At 31.5% G+C, this 14,269-nt stretch overlaps 3 protein-coding genes and 1 long non-coding RNA gene across 4 annotated transcripts in view; 3 read left to right on the top strand and 1 right to left on the bottom strand.

Annotated features, from left to right (window-relative positions):
- The first annotated feature begins 3,779 nt into the window (after positions 1 to 3,779).
- On the top strand, positions 3,780 to 4,653 carry LOC135128866 (uncharacterized). The gene is made up of 3 exons (XM_064055943.1): positions 3,780 to 4,314; positions 4,365 to 4,597; positions 4,645 to 4,653. The coding sequence occupies exons 1-3, from the start codon at positions 3,780 to 3,782 to the stop codon at positions 4,651 to 4,653; spliced, it is 777 nt and encodes a 258-aa protein (XP_063912013.1).
- Positions 4,654 to 4,714: 61 nt separating this feature from the next.
- Positions 4,715 to 5,564, top strand: LOC135128568 (odorant receptor 45b-like). Its single transcript, XM_064055456.1, has 4 exons — positions 4,715 to 4,744; positions 4,797 to 4,901; positions 5,302 to 5,457; positions 5,514 to 5,564. Exons 2-4 carry the CDS (start codon positions 4,833 to 4,835, stop codon positions 5,562 to 5,564), a joined length of 276 nt encoding a protein of 91 aa, XP_063911526.1. The 5' UTR covers positions 4,715 to 4,744; positions 4,797 to 4,832.
- A 631-nt stretch (positions 5,565 to 6,195) lies between these two features.
- LOC135128611 (adenosine 5'-monophosphoramidase HINT2-like) overlaps positions 6,196 to 14,269 on the top strand; it is a 60,773-nt gene continuing 52,699 nt past the window's right edge. The window contains exon 1 of the mRNA XM_064055533.1: positions 6,196 to 6,207. The gene's annotated coding sequence lies outside the window, so the exon portion shown is untranslated. The remainder of the gene's footprint in view (positions 6,208 to 14,269) is intronic.
- On the bottom strand, positions 13,226 to 14,249 carry LOC135128612 (uncharacterized). Its single transcript, XR_010280444.1, has 2 exons — positions 13,993 to 14,249; positions 13,226 to 13,940 (listed from the first exon to the last, which is right to left on the bottom strand). It is a non-coding gene; the product is annotated as an uncharacterized LOC135128612 (long non-coding RNA).

The following is a 14,269-nucleotide window of genomic DNA, read 5'->3' as shown; positions in this document are numbered from 1 at the left end:
AATTGTGTTTTTTAAAAATGTAAAATCTTCACGGGGGGACCAAATGTCTTTTACATGCAAAAACTTCACAGGGGTCCCAGATGTATTTTTCAAGAATGTACAGTCGCACGCAAATGTTTTGAGCCTATGGGCGGATCGTTTTTGCCTGCCCTCACCGAAGAAGGCGGTCCAAATCCTTCAAGGGCAGAATTTGTAGGTAGGCTCAAACTACAACGAAATTCACATTTTACCCTATAAAATTTTATTGACAATAACGGGACGGACAGTAGTTATATATACATTTGGTAAGAAATATTTATGGCTCACACCAGTTCTCTCGAATTTGTCGGAGAAGATTTAGCAGGTAGTTGTTCCCATAAAATAATGGTCACTTTCGTTCGTGAGTAATGATGGTCCGGACATGAATTATTTTGCTTTTGTAACATCTTTCGACCAATTGTTCCGTATAAAAAATTTCATCACTTTTTCAAATAAAATACTCTTAAAAAAAACGATATTGTCGTTGAGTGACATGTAACCGGCATAATAATAAAAACGTGCCATTTTTGTTAACTGATATTTTTTTCATAAATGTAGCAAAATTATTAAATTTGTCTAATCATCCCCACCAATAATGTGATGACGTCACTTCATTTTCAAATTTATGCATAGTAAATGGGTTTTAAATTGTATACAGTAACATAGTCCTACACATGTAGTTTATCACTCCGTGTTGAAAAAAAAAATCAAAATTATAAAACAATATTTTGCAATTTAATTTTGAATTTGCAAAATCCAATACTTTGAAATCTTGCAGATGTTTTAAAATCATGATAAACATGATACATTTTTAATTAAAATATATTTGCTTATCCCCTCTAAAAAATTTATGACGTCACCTCAAAATTTTGCAGAATAAATCCTATCTTAAATGTATAAAATATGATGAGTTTTATACTTGTGATTTATCACTGCATTAATATTTTTTAGATTTGGTTATACAGGGTGTCTCAAAAAAGTTAATGACTGATTCAATTTATTTTATTGAAGAAATCAAGAATAGCAAAACTGAATACTTTGAAATATTGTAGATCTTTTGAAGTTTTTGTAAGCAACAATATTTGATTCATCAAATATGCGCAAAATCAAAAATCGGAAAAACTGAAATTCACTAATGCAAAAAACAGAAAATCGAAAAATACAAATCGTAAAAATCTAAAAATGGCTAATCAAAAAATCGAAAATTCAATGAATCAAATACCCACGTCGATCGAAAAGTGGAAATTCACAAACCTCAAAAATCGAAAAATCGAAAATTGAAAAACGGAAAAACCAAAAAATCGAAAAGTCAAAAATCTGTAATATTGAAAATTAAAAAAATCAAAAACAAAAATTAAAAAAATCGGAAATTAAAATAATCAAAATATATAAAGTAAAAAAAATTGCAAAGCCTAAAAACTGAAACGAACAGAAAAATCGAAAAAGCAAAAAATTGGAAAAACAAAAATTCGAAAAATCTAAAATCGAAAAAGTGGAAAATCGAAAATCTGAATAAAGAAACTTGAAAATTCTGAAAATTGGAAAATCGAAAACCAAAAAATCGGAAAGTAACAAAATTGAAGTCTAACAGTTCAGAATGGAAAAATTGAAAAACCGAAAATTCTAAAAATCGACAATGGACAAATTGAAAATCGCAAAATTTAAATTGAAAAATTGAACATGGAAAAATCGATGAATTGAAAAATCGAAAATTCGGCTACTCAAATTTTCTAAAAATCGAAAAATCATAAAACTGAAAAATCCAAAATTCTAATCATCGAAAGTCTGAAAACTGAAAATCGAAAATTCTGAAAAGCGGAAAATAGAATATCGAAAAATTTAAAAGAAAGAAAATTGAAGTCTAAAAACCGAAGAATGGAAAAATTAAAAATCAAAAATTCGAAAAATCAAAACCGAAAAATTCAAAGATTTAAAAAGAAAATCGAAAAATCAAAAATCTGAAAACTGAAACTCGAAAATTTTGAAAATCGAAAAGTAAAAAATTGAAGTCTAAAAGCTGAAAAATGGAAAACTGAACAATCGAAAATTCGAAAATCAAATATCGAAAAATCAAAAAGCCGAAAAATCGAAAATTTGATAAATCAGATATGCGAAAAACAGAAAATCTGAAATACAAAACTGGAAAATCAAAAACCTAAAAATGGAAAAACCGAAAATCGAAAATTCAATTAATCTAATACGTAGGTCGATCGAAAAACTGGAAATTCACAAATCTGAAAAATCGAAAATTTGCAAGATTGAAAAACCGAGAATTGAAAAATTCGAAAATTCATAACATTGAAAACTCTAAAAGTCGACAATTCAAAAATCAAAAAACTGGAAAAAAATCATCGAAAAATCGAAAAGTAAACAAATTGCAATGCCTAAAAACTGACGAACAGAAAAATCGAAAAATCGTAAAATCAAAAAGTGGAAAATCGAAAACTGAAAATTGAAAAATCGAAGATTGGACAATCGAAAAATCGAAAATCGGAATATCGAAAATCGACAAATTAAAAAACCGAAAAATCGAAAAATAACAACGTTCTGGAGGGCCCTAAATGTACTTTTTAAAAATGAAAAATCTTCACAAAAGACCCAAATGTCTTTTTTAAAAATGTAAAACCTTCTCGGGGGCCCCAAGTGTATTTTTTTAAGGATATTAAATCTTCTAGGGGCTCCCAACTGTCTCTTTTAAACAAGGTAAAACCTTCTTTTTTCTATTACACTGTGACTAGTACCTTCTATATTGTTTTGACTCCATAGAGGTTATTGCGAGAAGATAAAATTTCGCAAAATCAAATAACTTTGGACCAATTTTTAATACTATAACGATTTAGTGTGCTTATGATTACTTTAAGGTGTTTGAGAACTTTCGAACCATTCGGATTTCTGCTTCTAAATTTTAATTATAAAATTTTACACAATTTTGATTTTTTTTTCCATAAATTTGCATGTATAGTATAAACACTGAACCCGGAATCATTGCACAAGTGTTGTGTTATTTTATAAAAATGAAATAATATTTAATGACGCGCAGTTTTAAGCAAATGTCATCAGACTAATGCTGGGGATGATTGTCCAACTTTTGGTAGCGTTTTGACAACAATCGCCCCGTAGTTTCGAAAATTGTTTCTATAATAAAAATCCACACAGACAGGCAGACAGAAACGGGTGATCTAGTTTTCCGAACTATAGGGGTCATGAAACGTCGGAAAAAAATATTATTGGAAACTAAAGATAAAAATTAAAACAAGCACTTGGATTCTTCATCTTGTTAAAGTACTATGCAGAAGAGGCATTTTTGTAAGCTGGAAATCTGAAAAACCTGAAATTTTACTTAAAAAATGTATGAAGAAATATCGTCACTAAAAGGTGAAAACAGGCAATCTAGTTAGAATAAAATAAAACTTCCGTTTGGTTTCGGCGTCGCTTTAAGAGGTGTAATTTTGTACACTGATTCTCGATTAAAACACATTTTACTGACGTCAGCGGTAACATTTAAATATTCCTTTTTCTGCATATGTCATAATTGTACTTGTAAATAAGTCAAGAAGCCTCATAAAAGTTTTATTAGAAATAATCATTTTGAACTAAGTATTGACCTGAACCTTCCGTGTTATTCCAGTCTTTGATCTAAAATTCATAGAATTCCAATTAATTATAGGGAACACAAGAAAAAACGTATAGCGCTTCTCCCATAAAAATCGAAGATGAGCCTTGCATTTGCATTACTGCATCAGTCCGTCACAAGTAACACGATGGTGAACATAATCAGAAAAAGTTTCGGTCTAAACTTATTCATACTGGAGACATTTTACTTGTGTCCTCCCAAAAAACCAAGTCTTTCATATAAAATTCAAAGCTACATCGCCTACGTGTTAATTATAGTGCTAGTGCCTGTCATCAGCATTCTCCACATTCTACTTGCAGAAGATCTAGACTTGGATCAAGTAAATTACAACGCTGCTTTCATAGCACAAACCACTTGCTTCATCACAAAATTTCTACCCTTCATTCTTGACAGTCAACGTATGAAAAATTGCATCTTTTACCCGGAAAGTGCTGCGTTTGCAACATCCAGAGACAATCACACAGCTATCATAAACGAATGCGTCAGAATTTGTCGAAGAAACAGCTTGGTGTTTTTTGTCGGCTCTGTTGGAGCTGCAGGTAGCTGGAGCACGAAACCGCTTCTCTGGAGAAGACGAGATTTTCCGGTCGATGTGTGGCTTCCCTTTGATGCCAAAGCAAACATCTTCGTCTTCTCTGTCGCCTATTTGGTTATCGGTATAGGTATGAATTTAATACTTATTTTTGCTACAATTTCCTTGTTTTCGTTCTAGGACCGTTTATTGCTGGTCTTTTAACAGCCGTCGTTGATCCTTTAATCGCAGGTCTTACCTTTCATGTTACAAGTCAGATGAAAGTTTTGAAAGATAATTTACAAAACCTGTCCGATTATGCCGACGAGTATATTCGGCAAATGAAAGTTAACGCGACAAAAAATGAAGTCATGATTGATAGCGTCAAGAAGTGTGTTGCTCATCACGATGAAATTCTAAAGTATCCAAATACGGTACTCAAGTACGACAATTTTATTTATTTTTTGTTTTAAATTTTCAGGTTTGTTAAGGAATTGGAAGACTGTTTTTCAATGGTGTTGTTCAGTCAAATGGCCGGTGCAATTTTCGTTCTTTGTTTTTCTTGTCTGCAGCTAAGCAAAGTATTATTAAGTATATATTTAATTGTGTAATTTTTAAACCGTAATTTTTTAGCTAAGCTCCATAGATTCTTACTTTGGACAGTTTGCGATGTATCTAATCGTTGTCCTGGTTGAAGTATATTTCTACTGCTACTACGGTTCTGCTCTTTCCGAAGAAGTAAGTACAGCTTTATTTTTCCTCACAAAATTAAAAAATTAAATAATATTTATATTGCTGAGTATATAATAATTCAAATTTTTTCACCCACTGGAATGGAAATTCACTATCGGAATTGATATATTTGTTCCCATTGAAAAATTGATGACATCATCAGAAAATCTCCGTCGAAACTTTGAGTATATTACTATGCTGCTCTACCTGCGATTCGATAATCCATTGCTAATTTTGTTTGAACTTAAAGTGATTATAAAAAAATATCTAAGTCACAGTGTCAATTTTCAATTTATTATTAATTAATTTTGTCCAATCAGAAATGCTTTAGACTTTTGACCGATGTGGTCAAATTATGCCCATTTCATTGAATTTAAGCCACCCTGTTTATATTTGCCATTTTCAGAGCGATTCGTTAAGAGATGCTATTTATATGGGTCCATGGTACACTTACGATGTCAAAACTCAGAGAACCCTGTTAACGATAATGGAACGTGCAAAAATACCTGTGACAATTACTGCTGGAAAACTTGTGGATTTGTCTCTGGTTACTTTTACCACGGTACGTAAATTCCGTGTCAGTGCTTTAGATTTTAAAATAATGGTTTTTAATTTCAGATTTTACAACGGTCTTATTCGCTAATAGCTGTCATGAAAAACTACCAGTAGTGAAACATTGCACAAAGTGCGTTGTTTGTATTTGTAAAAACACTGAATACATTAATTTTTTATTTATGGATCTGTCGACAAAAAAAAAACGGAAATGTCGGGGACCGACCCTTTAGTCAAGGTGGATTCATAAACCACAAGTACAGAAGTTTGTTATTGTAACAAATTTAAGTAGCATTGACAGCGCAAAATTTTGAGGTCACGTCAGTAAATTGATGGTGGGGATGATTTAACTTATACACAACAAAATTATAACACAGTTTACATGGCGGTACAAAACAATGTTGTATTATAGTTATATATCAGTGTGTTACGTAACACTGTTATGTTGTAGTTATATAAGAAAATTATCGCAATTATTGTTCCTATAACATGAATATCGAAATTATAACCGTGGATAAGTTTTTGGAATCAGCACATCTACATGTCAAAATTTCTGTTGTTCTTTTTTGGCAAATTTAAATTTTTAAAAAACAAAATGTTTCAATACAAAAATACAAGAAAATCGGCCAATTTTCACATTTTCTAAAACTTAACACTACGTTTTTGGAAGCAGCACGACGAATTTTTGTTGTTTTTCGGGAAATTTTTCATTAACAAAATGTGTTAGTGCAACAATATAAAAATTTCGGTCAAATTTACACAGTTTTCGAAATTTAACTAAAGACATACTTTCGGCCTCATTTTTTCGATAACCTTCCCCCATTCTTTCAAAATGGCTCACTAAAATATTTCAACTTTTTGGAATAAAAAAAAAATGATTATCAAACTGAAAATTTTTAGTCTTATCCTTTTAGAACTTTTTTTGGTTTAACTAAAGACATACTTTCGGCCTCATTTTTTCGATAACCTTCCCCCATTCTTTCAAAATGGCTCACTAAAATATTTAAACTTTTTGGAATAAAAAAAAAAATGATTATCAAACTGAAAATTTTTAATCTTATCCTTTTAGAACTTTTTTTGGGTTTTTGGTAAATTTTTCAAAAACAAAATATTTCAATACAAACAAAAATTTCGGCCAATTTTCGACAAGTTTCAGAATTTAACTAGAAATATTGTCTTACGAATTTCGAACGCCGGAAGTTACATTTGGCCTCATTTTTTTCGATAATTCCCTCCATTATTCCAGAATCGCTTAATAAAATATTGCAATTTTTATATTTTAAAAAAACTGATTTTCAAATCGAAAATTTTTAATCTTACCCAGAGAATATAAAACGTTTTTGGAGTCAGCACGATGAGATCTAAAAGCCAGAATTTTTTTGAGTTTCTTCTGTAAAATTTTTCAAAAAAATAAAAATATAAAATTTTCGGTCAATTTTCGAAACTTGACCAAAACATTTTCTTACCAGTTACTTTCGGCATTATTTTGATAGCTCCCTCTGTTCCAAAATCGCTTACTAAAAATATTGCAATTTTTTGGATTAAAAAAAATTTTCAACTCGAAAATTTTAAACCTTACCCGGTTATGCTTTTGGAATCACCACGACAAAATCTATAACTCAGAATTTTTTGTTTTTTTTAGTCAAATTTTTCAAATTTTTGGATTAAAAAAATTGGTAATCAAGCGGAAAATGTTTAATCTTATCCGGAGAGCAGAAACGCACGATGTTTTTAGAATCAGCACGATGAAATCCATAACTCAGAATTTGTTTGTTTTTTTTGTCAAATTTTTTTAGTTTCAATATAAAACTAAAAAAAATTCTGTCAATTTTAGACAACTTTCAAAGCTTCACTAGAGACATTTTCTTACGGATATCAAAATTATAACCTAGATTTCTTGCGGCTTTTTTTGGTAAGTTTTCCAAAAACTCGATTTTTCTGTATTCTCCATACGAAAATTTCGACATTTGACGACTACCTACGACAATAGAGATTTTTTGTAGATTTCAACAAGTAGAAATTATTTGCCTCATTATTTCTTGGAAAACTTTTACCGCCCTACCAGAATCGCTAAATGAAAAATGGCAATTATTACAATTAAAAAAAAAACTAATACACTTCCCTTATGAAAATTTCGAAATTTTTACAACCTTGACCACAACTTAATTAATTATTAATTAATCTATTTAACCAAAATTTTAACATCATAAACATTTTTTGACATACCATGTTTGTTTTTACTATTTTCAGAGAGATTCATTAAGAGATGCTATTTATATGGGTCCATGGTACACCTGTGATATTAGAATCCAGAAAACCTTAATCATAATAATGGAACAAGTTGTTCAATGTACTTTAATATAAATTGGGTTACAAACATTTTTTATAAATAAAGTTTTTACACTGTTTTTTGTTTTTTGGCAAAAATGTTTTAACTGTAGATTTTAAAAATCTGTACTCAATATCGCTGTTTTGAAAACCTACCAATAAAGATAACCACAAATTTGTCTTCCTTTCACCTCACATTATTTTAATGTCATCAATATATCAAAGTAATTACAGCAAAACTGTTTATTCCTACATTATCGATAAGCTAAATCAGTTGAAATAAGCCATTGTGGTACCATTTTCCAGCTGCAAGAACCCTCTTCAGCTTCCAAAAATTCAATCAAATGTTACAGGTCAAAACAAATATTTTCTTATCACGAATGTAAATCCATAAATAAAAAACGAAATTTCGGTCCGAAGCGTGGACTTCTGTTACGGGATCGATGACTCCGATTAAAGCGATCGAGCTCTCCTTAGTTTTCAGTGTTGCGTTGTTTTGCGCTATTCATGAGCTGCACCACATGCGCATCCTCGATGAGCAAGGTCTGTTTCACGAGACAATTTGAGTTAAAATTCCCCCTGGTAACATTGTTTAAAATGACCCATGAACTTTACTCTCAAGAAAATTGACATAACACTTCCCTTACGAAAATTTCGTCCTTTTTTCGATTTTCAACAATAACCTAAAGAAATTATTTTGTGGATTTAAACGTACTTGAACATTAATTCTTCTCGAGTTCATTTCTACAAAAATTTCTAGTATTTTTCAAAAAAGTTTCAAAACGAATATGTCGAAAACACCATAAGTACCTCTTTTTCGAAAAGGTAATCGTCTCTCTATCAGAATTTTTTGTGGATTATTAGGCAACTTTCAAAAGTTAAATTTTTCAATACTGCCTTCTCCAAAACAAATCCAGTTTTTAGAAAAAATATAAGACAGCCACACAAAAAAAATGGAAATGTCGGGGACCGACCCTTTAGTCAAGGTGGATTCATAAACCACAAGTACAGAAGTTTGTTATTGTAACAAATTTAAGTAGCATTGACAGCGCAAAATTTGGAGGTCACGTCAGTAAATTGATGGTAGGGGTGATTTAACTTATACACAACAAAATTATAACAGAGTTTACATGGCGGTACAAAAAAATGTTGTATTATAGTTATATATCAGTGCGTTATGTAACACTCTTATGTTGTAGTTATATAAGAAAATTATCGCAATTTTTGTTCCTATAACGTGAATATCGAAATTATAACCTAGATTTCTTGCGGGTTTTTTTTGGTAAGTTTTCCAAAAACTCGATTTTTCTGTATTCTCCATACGAAAATTTCGACATTTGACGACCACCTACGACAACACAGAGATTTTTTGTAGATTTCAACAAGTAGAAGTTATTTGCCTCATTATTTCTTGGAACACTCTTACCACCCTATCAGAATCGCTAAATGAAAAATGGTAATTATTAGAATTAAAAAAAAACTAATACATACACTTCCCTTATGAAAATTTCGACATTTTTACAACTTTGACAACTTAATTATAAATTAAGCTATTTAACCAAAATTTTAACCTCATAAAAATGTTTTGATACACCATGTTTATTTTTACCATTTTCAGAACGATTCATTAAGAGATGCTATTTATATTGGTCCATGGTACACCTGTGATATTAGAATCCAGAAAACCTTATTCATAATAATGGAACAAGGTGTTCAATGTACTTTAATATAAATTGGGTTACAAACATTTTTTATAAATAAAGTTTTTATACTGTTTTTTGTTTTTTGGCAAAAATATTTTAACTGTTGATTTTAAAAATTTGTATTCAATATCGCTGTTTTGAAAACCCACCAATAAAGACAACCACAAATTTGTCTTCCTTTCACCTCACATTATTTTAATGTCTGCAATATATCAAAGTAAATACAGCAAAAATACAATCAAATGTTACAGGTCAAAACAAATATTTCCTTATCACGAAAGTAAATCCATAAATAAAAAACGAAATTACACACTCCAGCTACGGGATCGATGACTCCGATTAAAGCGATCGAGCTCTCCTTAGTTTTCAGTGTTGCGTTGTTTGGCGCTATTCATGAGCTGCACCACATACGCATCCTCGCTGAGCGAGGTCTTTTATAACTCTTCTCTTACGAAAATTTCGACCTTTTTTCGATTTTTAACAATAACCTAAAGAAATTATTTTGTGGATTTCGACGTACTTGAACATTAATTCTTCTCGAGTTCATTTCTTCAAAAATTCCTACTATTTTTCAAAAAAATTTCAAAACGAATATGTCAAAAGCACCTTTTTTTTGAAAAGGTAATCATCTATCAGAATTTTTTTTGGATAATTAGGCAACTTTCAAAAGTTAAAATTTTCAATACTCCCTTCTCTACTTTTGAAAATTCGGCGTTTTTCGACCACTTTCGAAAATAAGTCAGAGATTTTTTGTAGATTTTCACCTCCAGAAAGCCTCATTTTTTCGAAAACTGCTACCACTTTCCCAGAGCCCCCAATACCAACATAAGGCAATTTTTAAAATAAAGAACGTCGACAGCTACATCCCAAAATTGTTTGTGGATTTTTTGACAACTTTTTCTGAAGTTAAGTTTTTCAATACACTTACCTGAAAATGGGCAGTTTTTTTGAGCACTTTCTAAAATTATCTAAAAAGATTTTTTCTAGGTTTCTAGTTCCGGAAATTACGTTCGCCTCATTTCTTCGGAGAATCGTACCATTTTTCCAAAATCGTCAAACCAAAATTTTTGTGGATTTTTAGACAACTTGTTCAAAAGTTACTTTTCTCAATACTCCCCATTTATGAAAATTTTCACCTTTTTTCGACCACCTTCGTAATTGTCTAAGAAGATTGTTTTGTTTATTTCGATCTCTAGAAGTTATTTCTTCGAAAACACCTACTACTTCATTGAAGTGTTGCAACTTTTAGAAAATCAGCAGGTAGATATCCATGCCTACGAATTTTTTGTGAATTTTTGAGCAACTTCTTAAAAACTTCAATTTTTCAATATTTAGGTAAATTTCGGCTCATAATGAACACCTTCAGATGACATCATAGCTTAATTTTATTTAAAAATTTAACATGACCTGTGAACAACATTTCAGATAAGAAAATCTTTTATAAACTGCACTGTTGGACTAATTTTTCTGGCTGAGGACTGTGGCGTCGAATGCGACTAATTTTTTGAAATAATTGCCCTTTTTGTTCAAACAGTTGACCTTTTTAAAATTACAATTAAAATTACGTACTAACTTTAATGCTGCACTCACTAAACAAGCTGTCCAAAATAACAAAAGGGGCTAAAAATTAGATTTAAATACAACTTTCTGACATATCTTTGGGACGCTGTTTCAAGAGATCTTTGTCTCTCCATTTATCAAAGTAAACGTTATTTTTAATAAAATCCCAAAGAAAATAACCAATGGGGTTTAAATCAGGCGATCTCGGGGGTCATCTTATTAGGCGGTTTTGATACATTTCTGTTAAAAAAATATCCACCTTTCTCACGTTGTGAGGTGGGTGAGCAACAGGAAGAACGCCAAAACTGTATCCAAAAGCGTGTTAATAGCTTACCTCATGGAAAAATCGAAAACTTTGAAAAGTTCAAGCTTATAGAGTATGCTCAAGTGCATATAAAGAGATTGACGTAAGAAAATATTTAAAGTTGGTGACTGTTTTGAAGAAAAAAGGAGTGGGTTATAGAGACCAAAAAGCAAAATCAGGTTATTTTTGGAAAAAGCTAACGACAGAAACGATTCGCTGTGGAAAGTAAATATAAACAAATTTCACTTAAATTGTGTAATTTATTGTTGTTTGATTAAGTAGTTTTGATTGTGATGAGTTGTGATGACATCCAGGACCTATTAAAAAAACATTATTAAAAAATGTAAGTAGCTAATTGTGCCTGTAGATAAGTCAAGAACCTTCATAAAAGTTTTATTAGAAATAATCGTTTTGAAGTAAGTATTGAACTGAAGCTTCTGTGTTATTCTAGTCTTTGATCTAAAATTCATACAATCCCTATTAATTATAGAGAACACAAGAATAAACGGTATAACGCCCATTTTAAAAAAATCGAAGATAAGCCTTGCATTTGTATTAGTGCATCAGTCAGTTACAAACAACACGATGGTGAACGCAATTAAAAGAAGTTTCGCTCTAAACTTATTCATATTGGAGACATTTTACTTGTGTCCTTCCAAAAAGCAAACCTTTTCATATAAACTTCAAAGCTACGTCTCGTACGTGTTGATTATAATCCTAGTTCCCGTTGTCAGTACCCTCCACCTTCTTCTTGCAGAAGATCTAGACCTGGATCGCGTAATTTACAACGCTGGGTTTATAGTACAGGGTCATTATAAAATATTGTAGTCAACTCACCTATGAAAAACAAATGAAATTTTTCTCGTGCCGCTAATCACCAAAATGATTTGAACTGTTTTGAAATGTCACGAACCTCCAAACAAATCTGTCAGATGTGTCAAAAATTGAAATGCCCGGTTCGCGGTTTAATTTCATTTTAAATAAAGACGCCAGGCCAGAGCATTAAGGGTTGCAGTGTTATCGGGCATTTGTGAACGCCACTGCAAATACTGCAATACATTTCAGTTTCAAAAATTGTAAATTGTCAGAAAAACGTTTAAGGGCTTTGTCATGAATTACACCTTGGAAAGTCGATTGGAGTTGAACAGAATAAATCATCTGGTCTGTTTTGCAAAGAAGCAATAATTTTTCAAATAATGAAATCCAAAAAGTGAGGTTAAGTTTGTCGAAACCAATGAACACGGTAATTATTTAAAAAATTACATTTTTATAGGTACCCTGAAGGTAAAAATTGTGAAAAATCAAGTAATGGACAATGGCAGAGCAAGTCTTATCACAGTTAACGAACACTATGAGTACCTAATGAGTTTTTGCAGTAAATAATTTTGCCAAAGTTGTGATCCCGCGAAAGTTCTGTTTGTAAATTGTAAGGAATCGTCAAAATATTGGTGCAGACATGGTTTGTGACCGGTGCTTTTCTCTTGAAAAAACACAACTGAAATCCTTGATCTTCATCCCTACAATAGGTGAAAACTGCTATGTCCAAACATTACCTTCAGCTTTGCAGTTTCTAGATATCTGAAACATGCCAGATCTGCATAACAGGAATGTCAAAGAGGTTCTACCCAAAACACGCCCACATGGCCATCCTAATATCAAGATTTTTCAAAATTTCTATAAGAAAAAAGATGAAAAAACCAATAAAATTTCAGGAGCATAGTGTTAAGAGTTCTGTAGCTGATTATGAGATCTCTTGAAACAACAGAATGTTTAATAAAGATTTTTAACTTTCCTAATAGTAAAATTACAATTATTACTAAACAGTAAGTTGAAGTAAGTTTTAAATTAAGAGAATGCAACTAACACCGAAAGAAAAATGAAAGTTACTGAAAATAAAAAACTTTATTGCAGTACCTACACACACTTTCTACATCTAATTTTGTTTATTGATCACATTCATTTACTTGAAAAAGTATCAGGCCTATGAATCGTCGTCTGCTAACCACACACCAACCTTCATTGCGTGTGATGGTGTTTCTTCAAAAGCGTGAGTATTTTCTATACACCAAATTCTGAAGTTCTGTCAGTTGACATAATAGCCTAACAGATGAAACCAGGCTTCATCAGAAAAGAACGACAAATCGAGAATCCCGTTATCGTCCATATCAGCTTGAAACCAACTACACTACCCAACGCGGCAAGGAAAATCAGCTGGTTGCAGCTCCTGAACCAACAAAATCTTGTATGGATGCATATGTAACTTCTCTTTTACGATTTTCTGACATGGGCTGTATGGTACTCCGGACAGTAAAGATTTTTGACAAAGCTTTATTCGGACTTTGTTCCATTCTCATCCTTAAATCTTCAACAACGTCTTCACTAACTTGAGGTCTCTCCGTCGGTTTTCACTTAGAAATGCTACCAGTGTCGTTAAATCTGGCCATAATTCGCCATATAGCGTCTTCAAAGATTCTTCATCAATGACAACAGAACATTTCACTAGATACTCGTTTTTAGACGCCTCCACAGAGTACACTCCATCCCCATCCTCATTTAACACCCCATTACGGTAATAGGCATGATGATTGCGCCAAAGAACTAAAAAAATCATTTGTAACACTGACCATAGTTATTCCTCTCTGTTCATTACCTGAGATTAATCCACAATGATCTGTAGTTTTGATAAAAACGGTTTTTTGAGACACTTATTAAAGTTCTAACAAAGGGGAAGACAGCAAAAATGAAAACAAGACAAGTCAATTAACGCACAAAGTGAGGGAAAACGTACCAGTACAAACGAAAAAATTATTGACATCTGACAGAATTTGATGAAGCGTTGAAACAGTGCAGCCGCTAATGTCAACTAATGTGGCGCTAAAAATAAAAATTCCAATATTAGTGTAATCCTTTCCACAAAACTGAAAAAG

This window comes from Zophobas morio, unplaced genomic scaffold (assembly GCF_036711695.1).
Source record: "Zophobas morio isolate AGI-343-1 ecotype UQ-CSIRO unplaced genomic scaffold, CSIRO_AGI_Zmor_V1 ptg000014l, whole genome shotgun sequence".
NCBI classification, from domain to species: domain Eukaryota; kingdom Metazoa; phylum Arthropoda; class Insecta; order Coleoptera; family Tenebrionidae; genus Zophobas; species Zophobas morio.
This window is presented reverse-complemented; position numbering and strand designations above follow the sequence as displayed.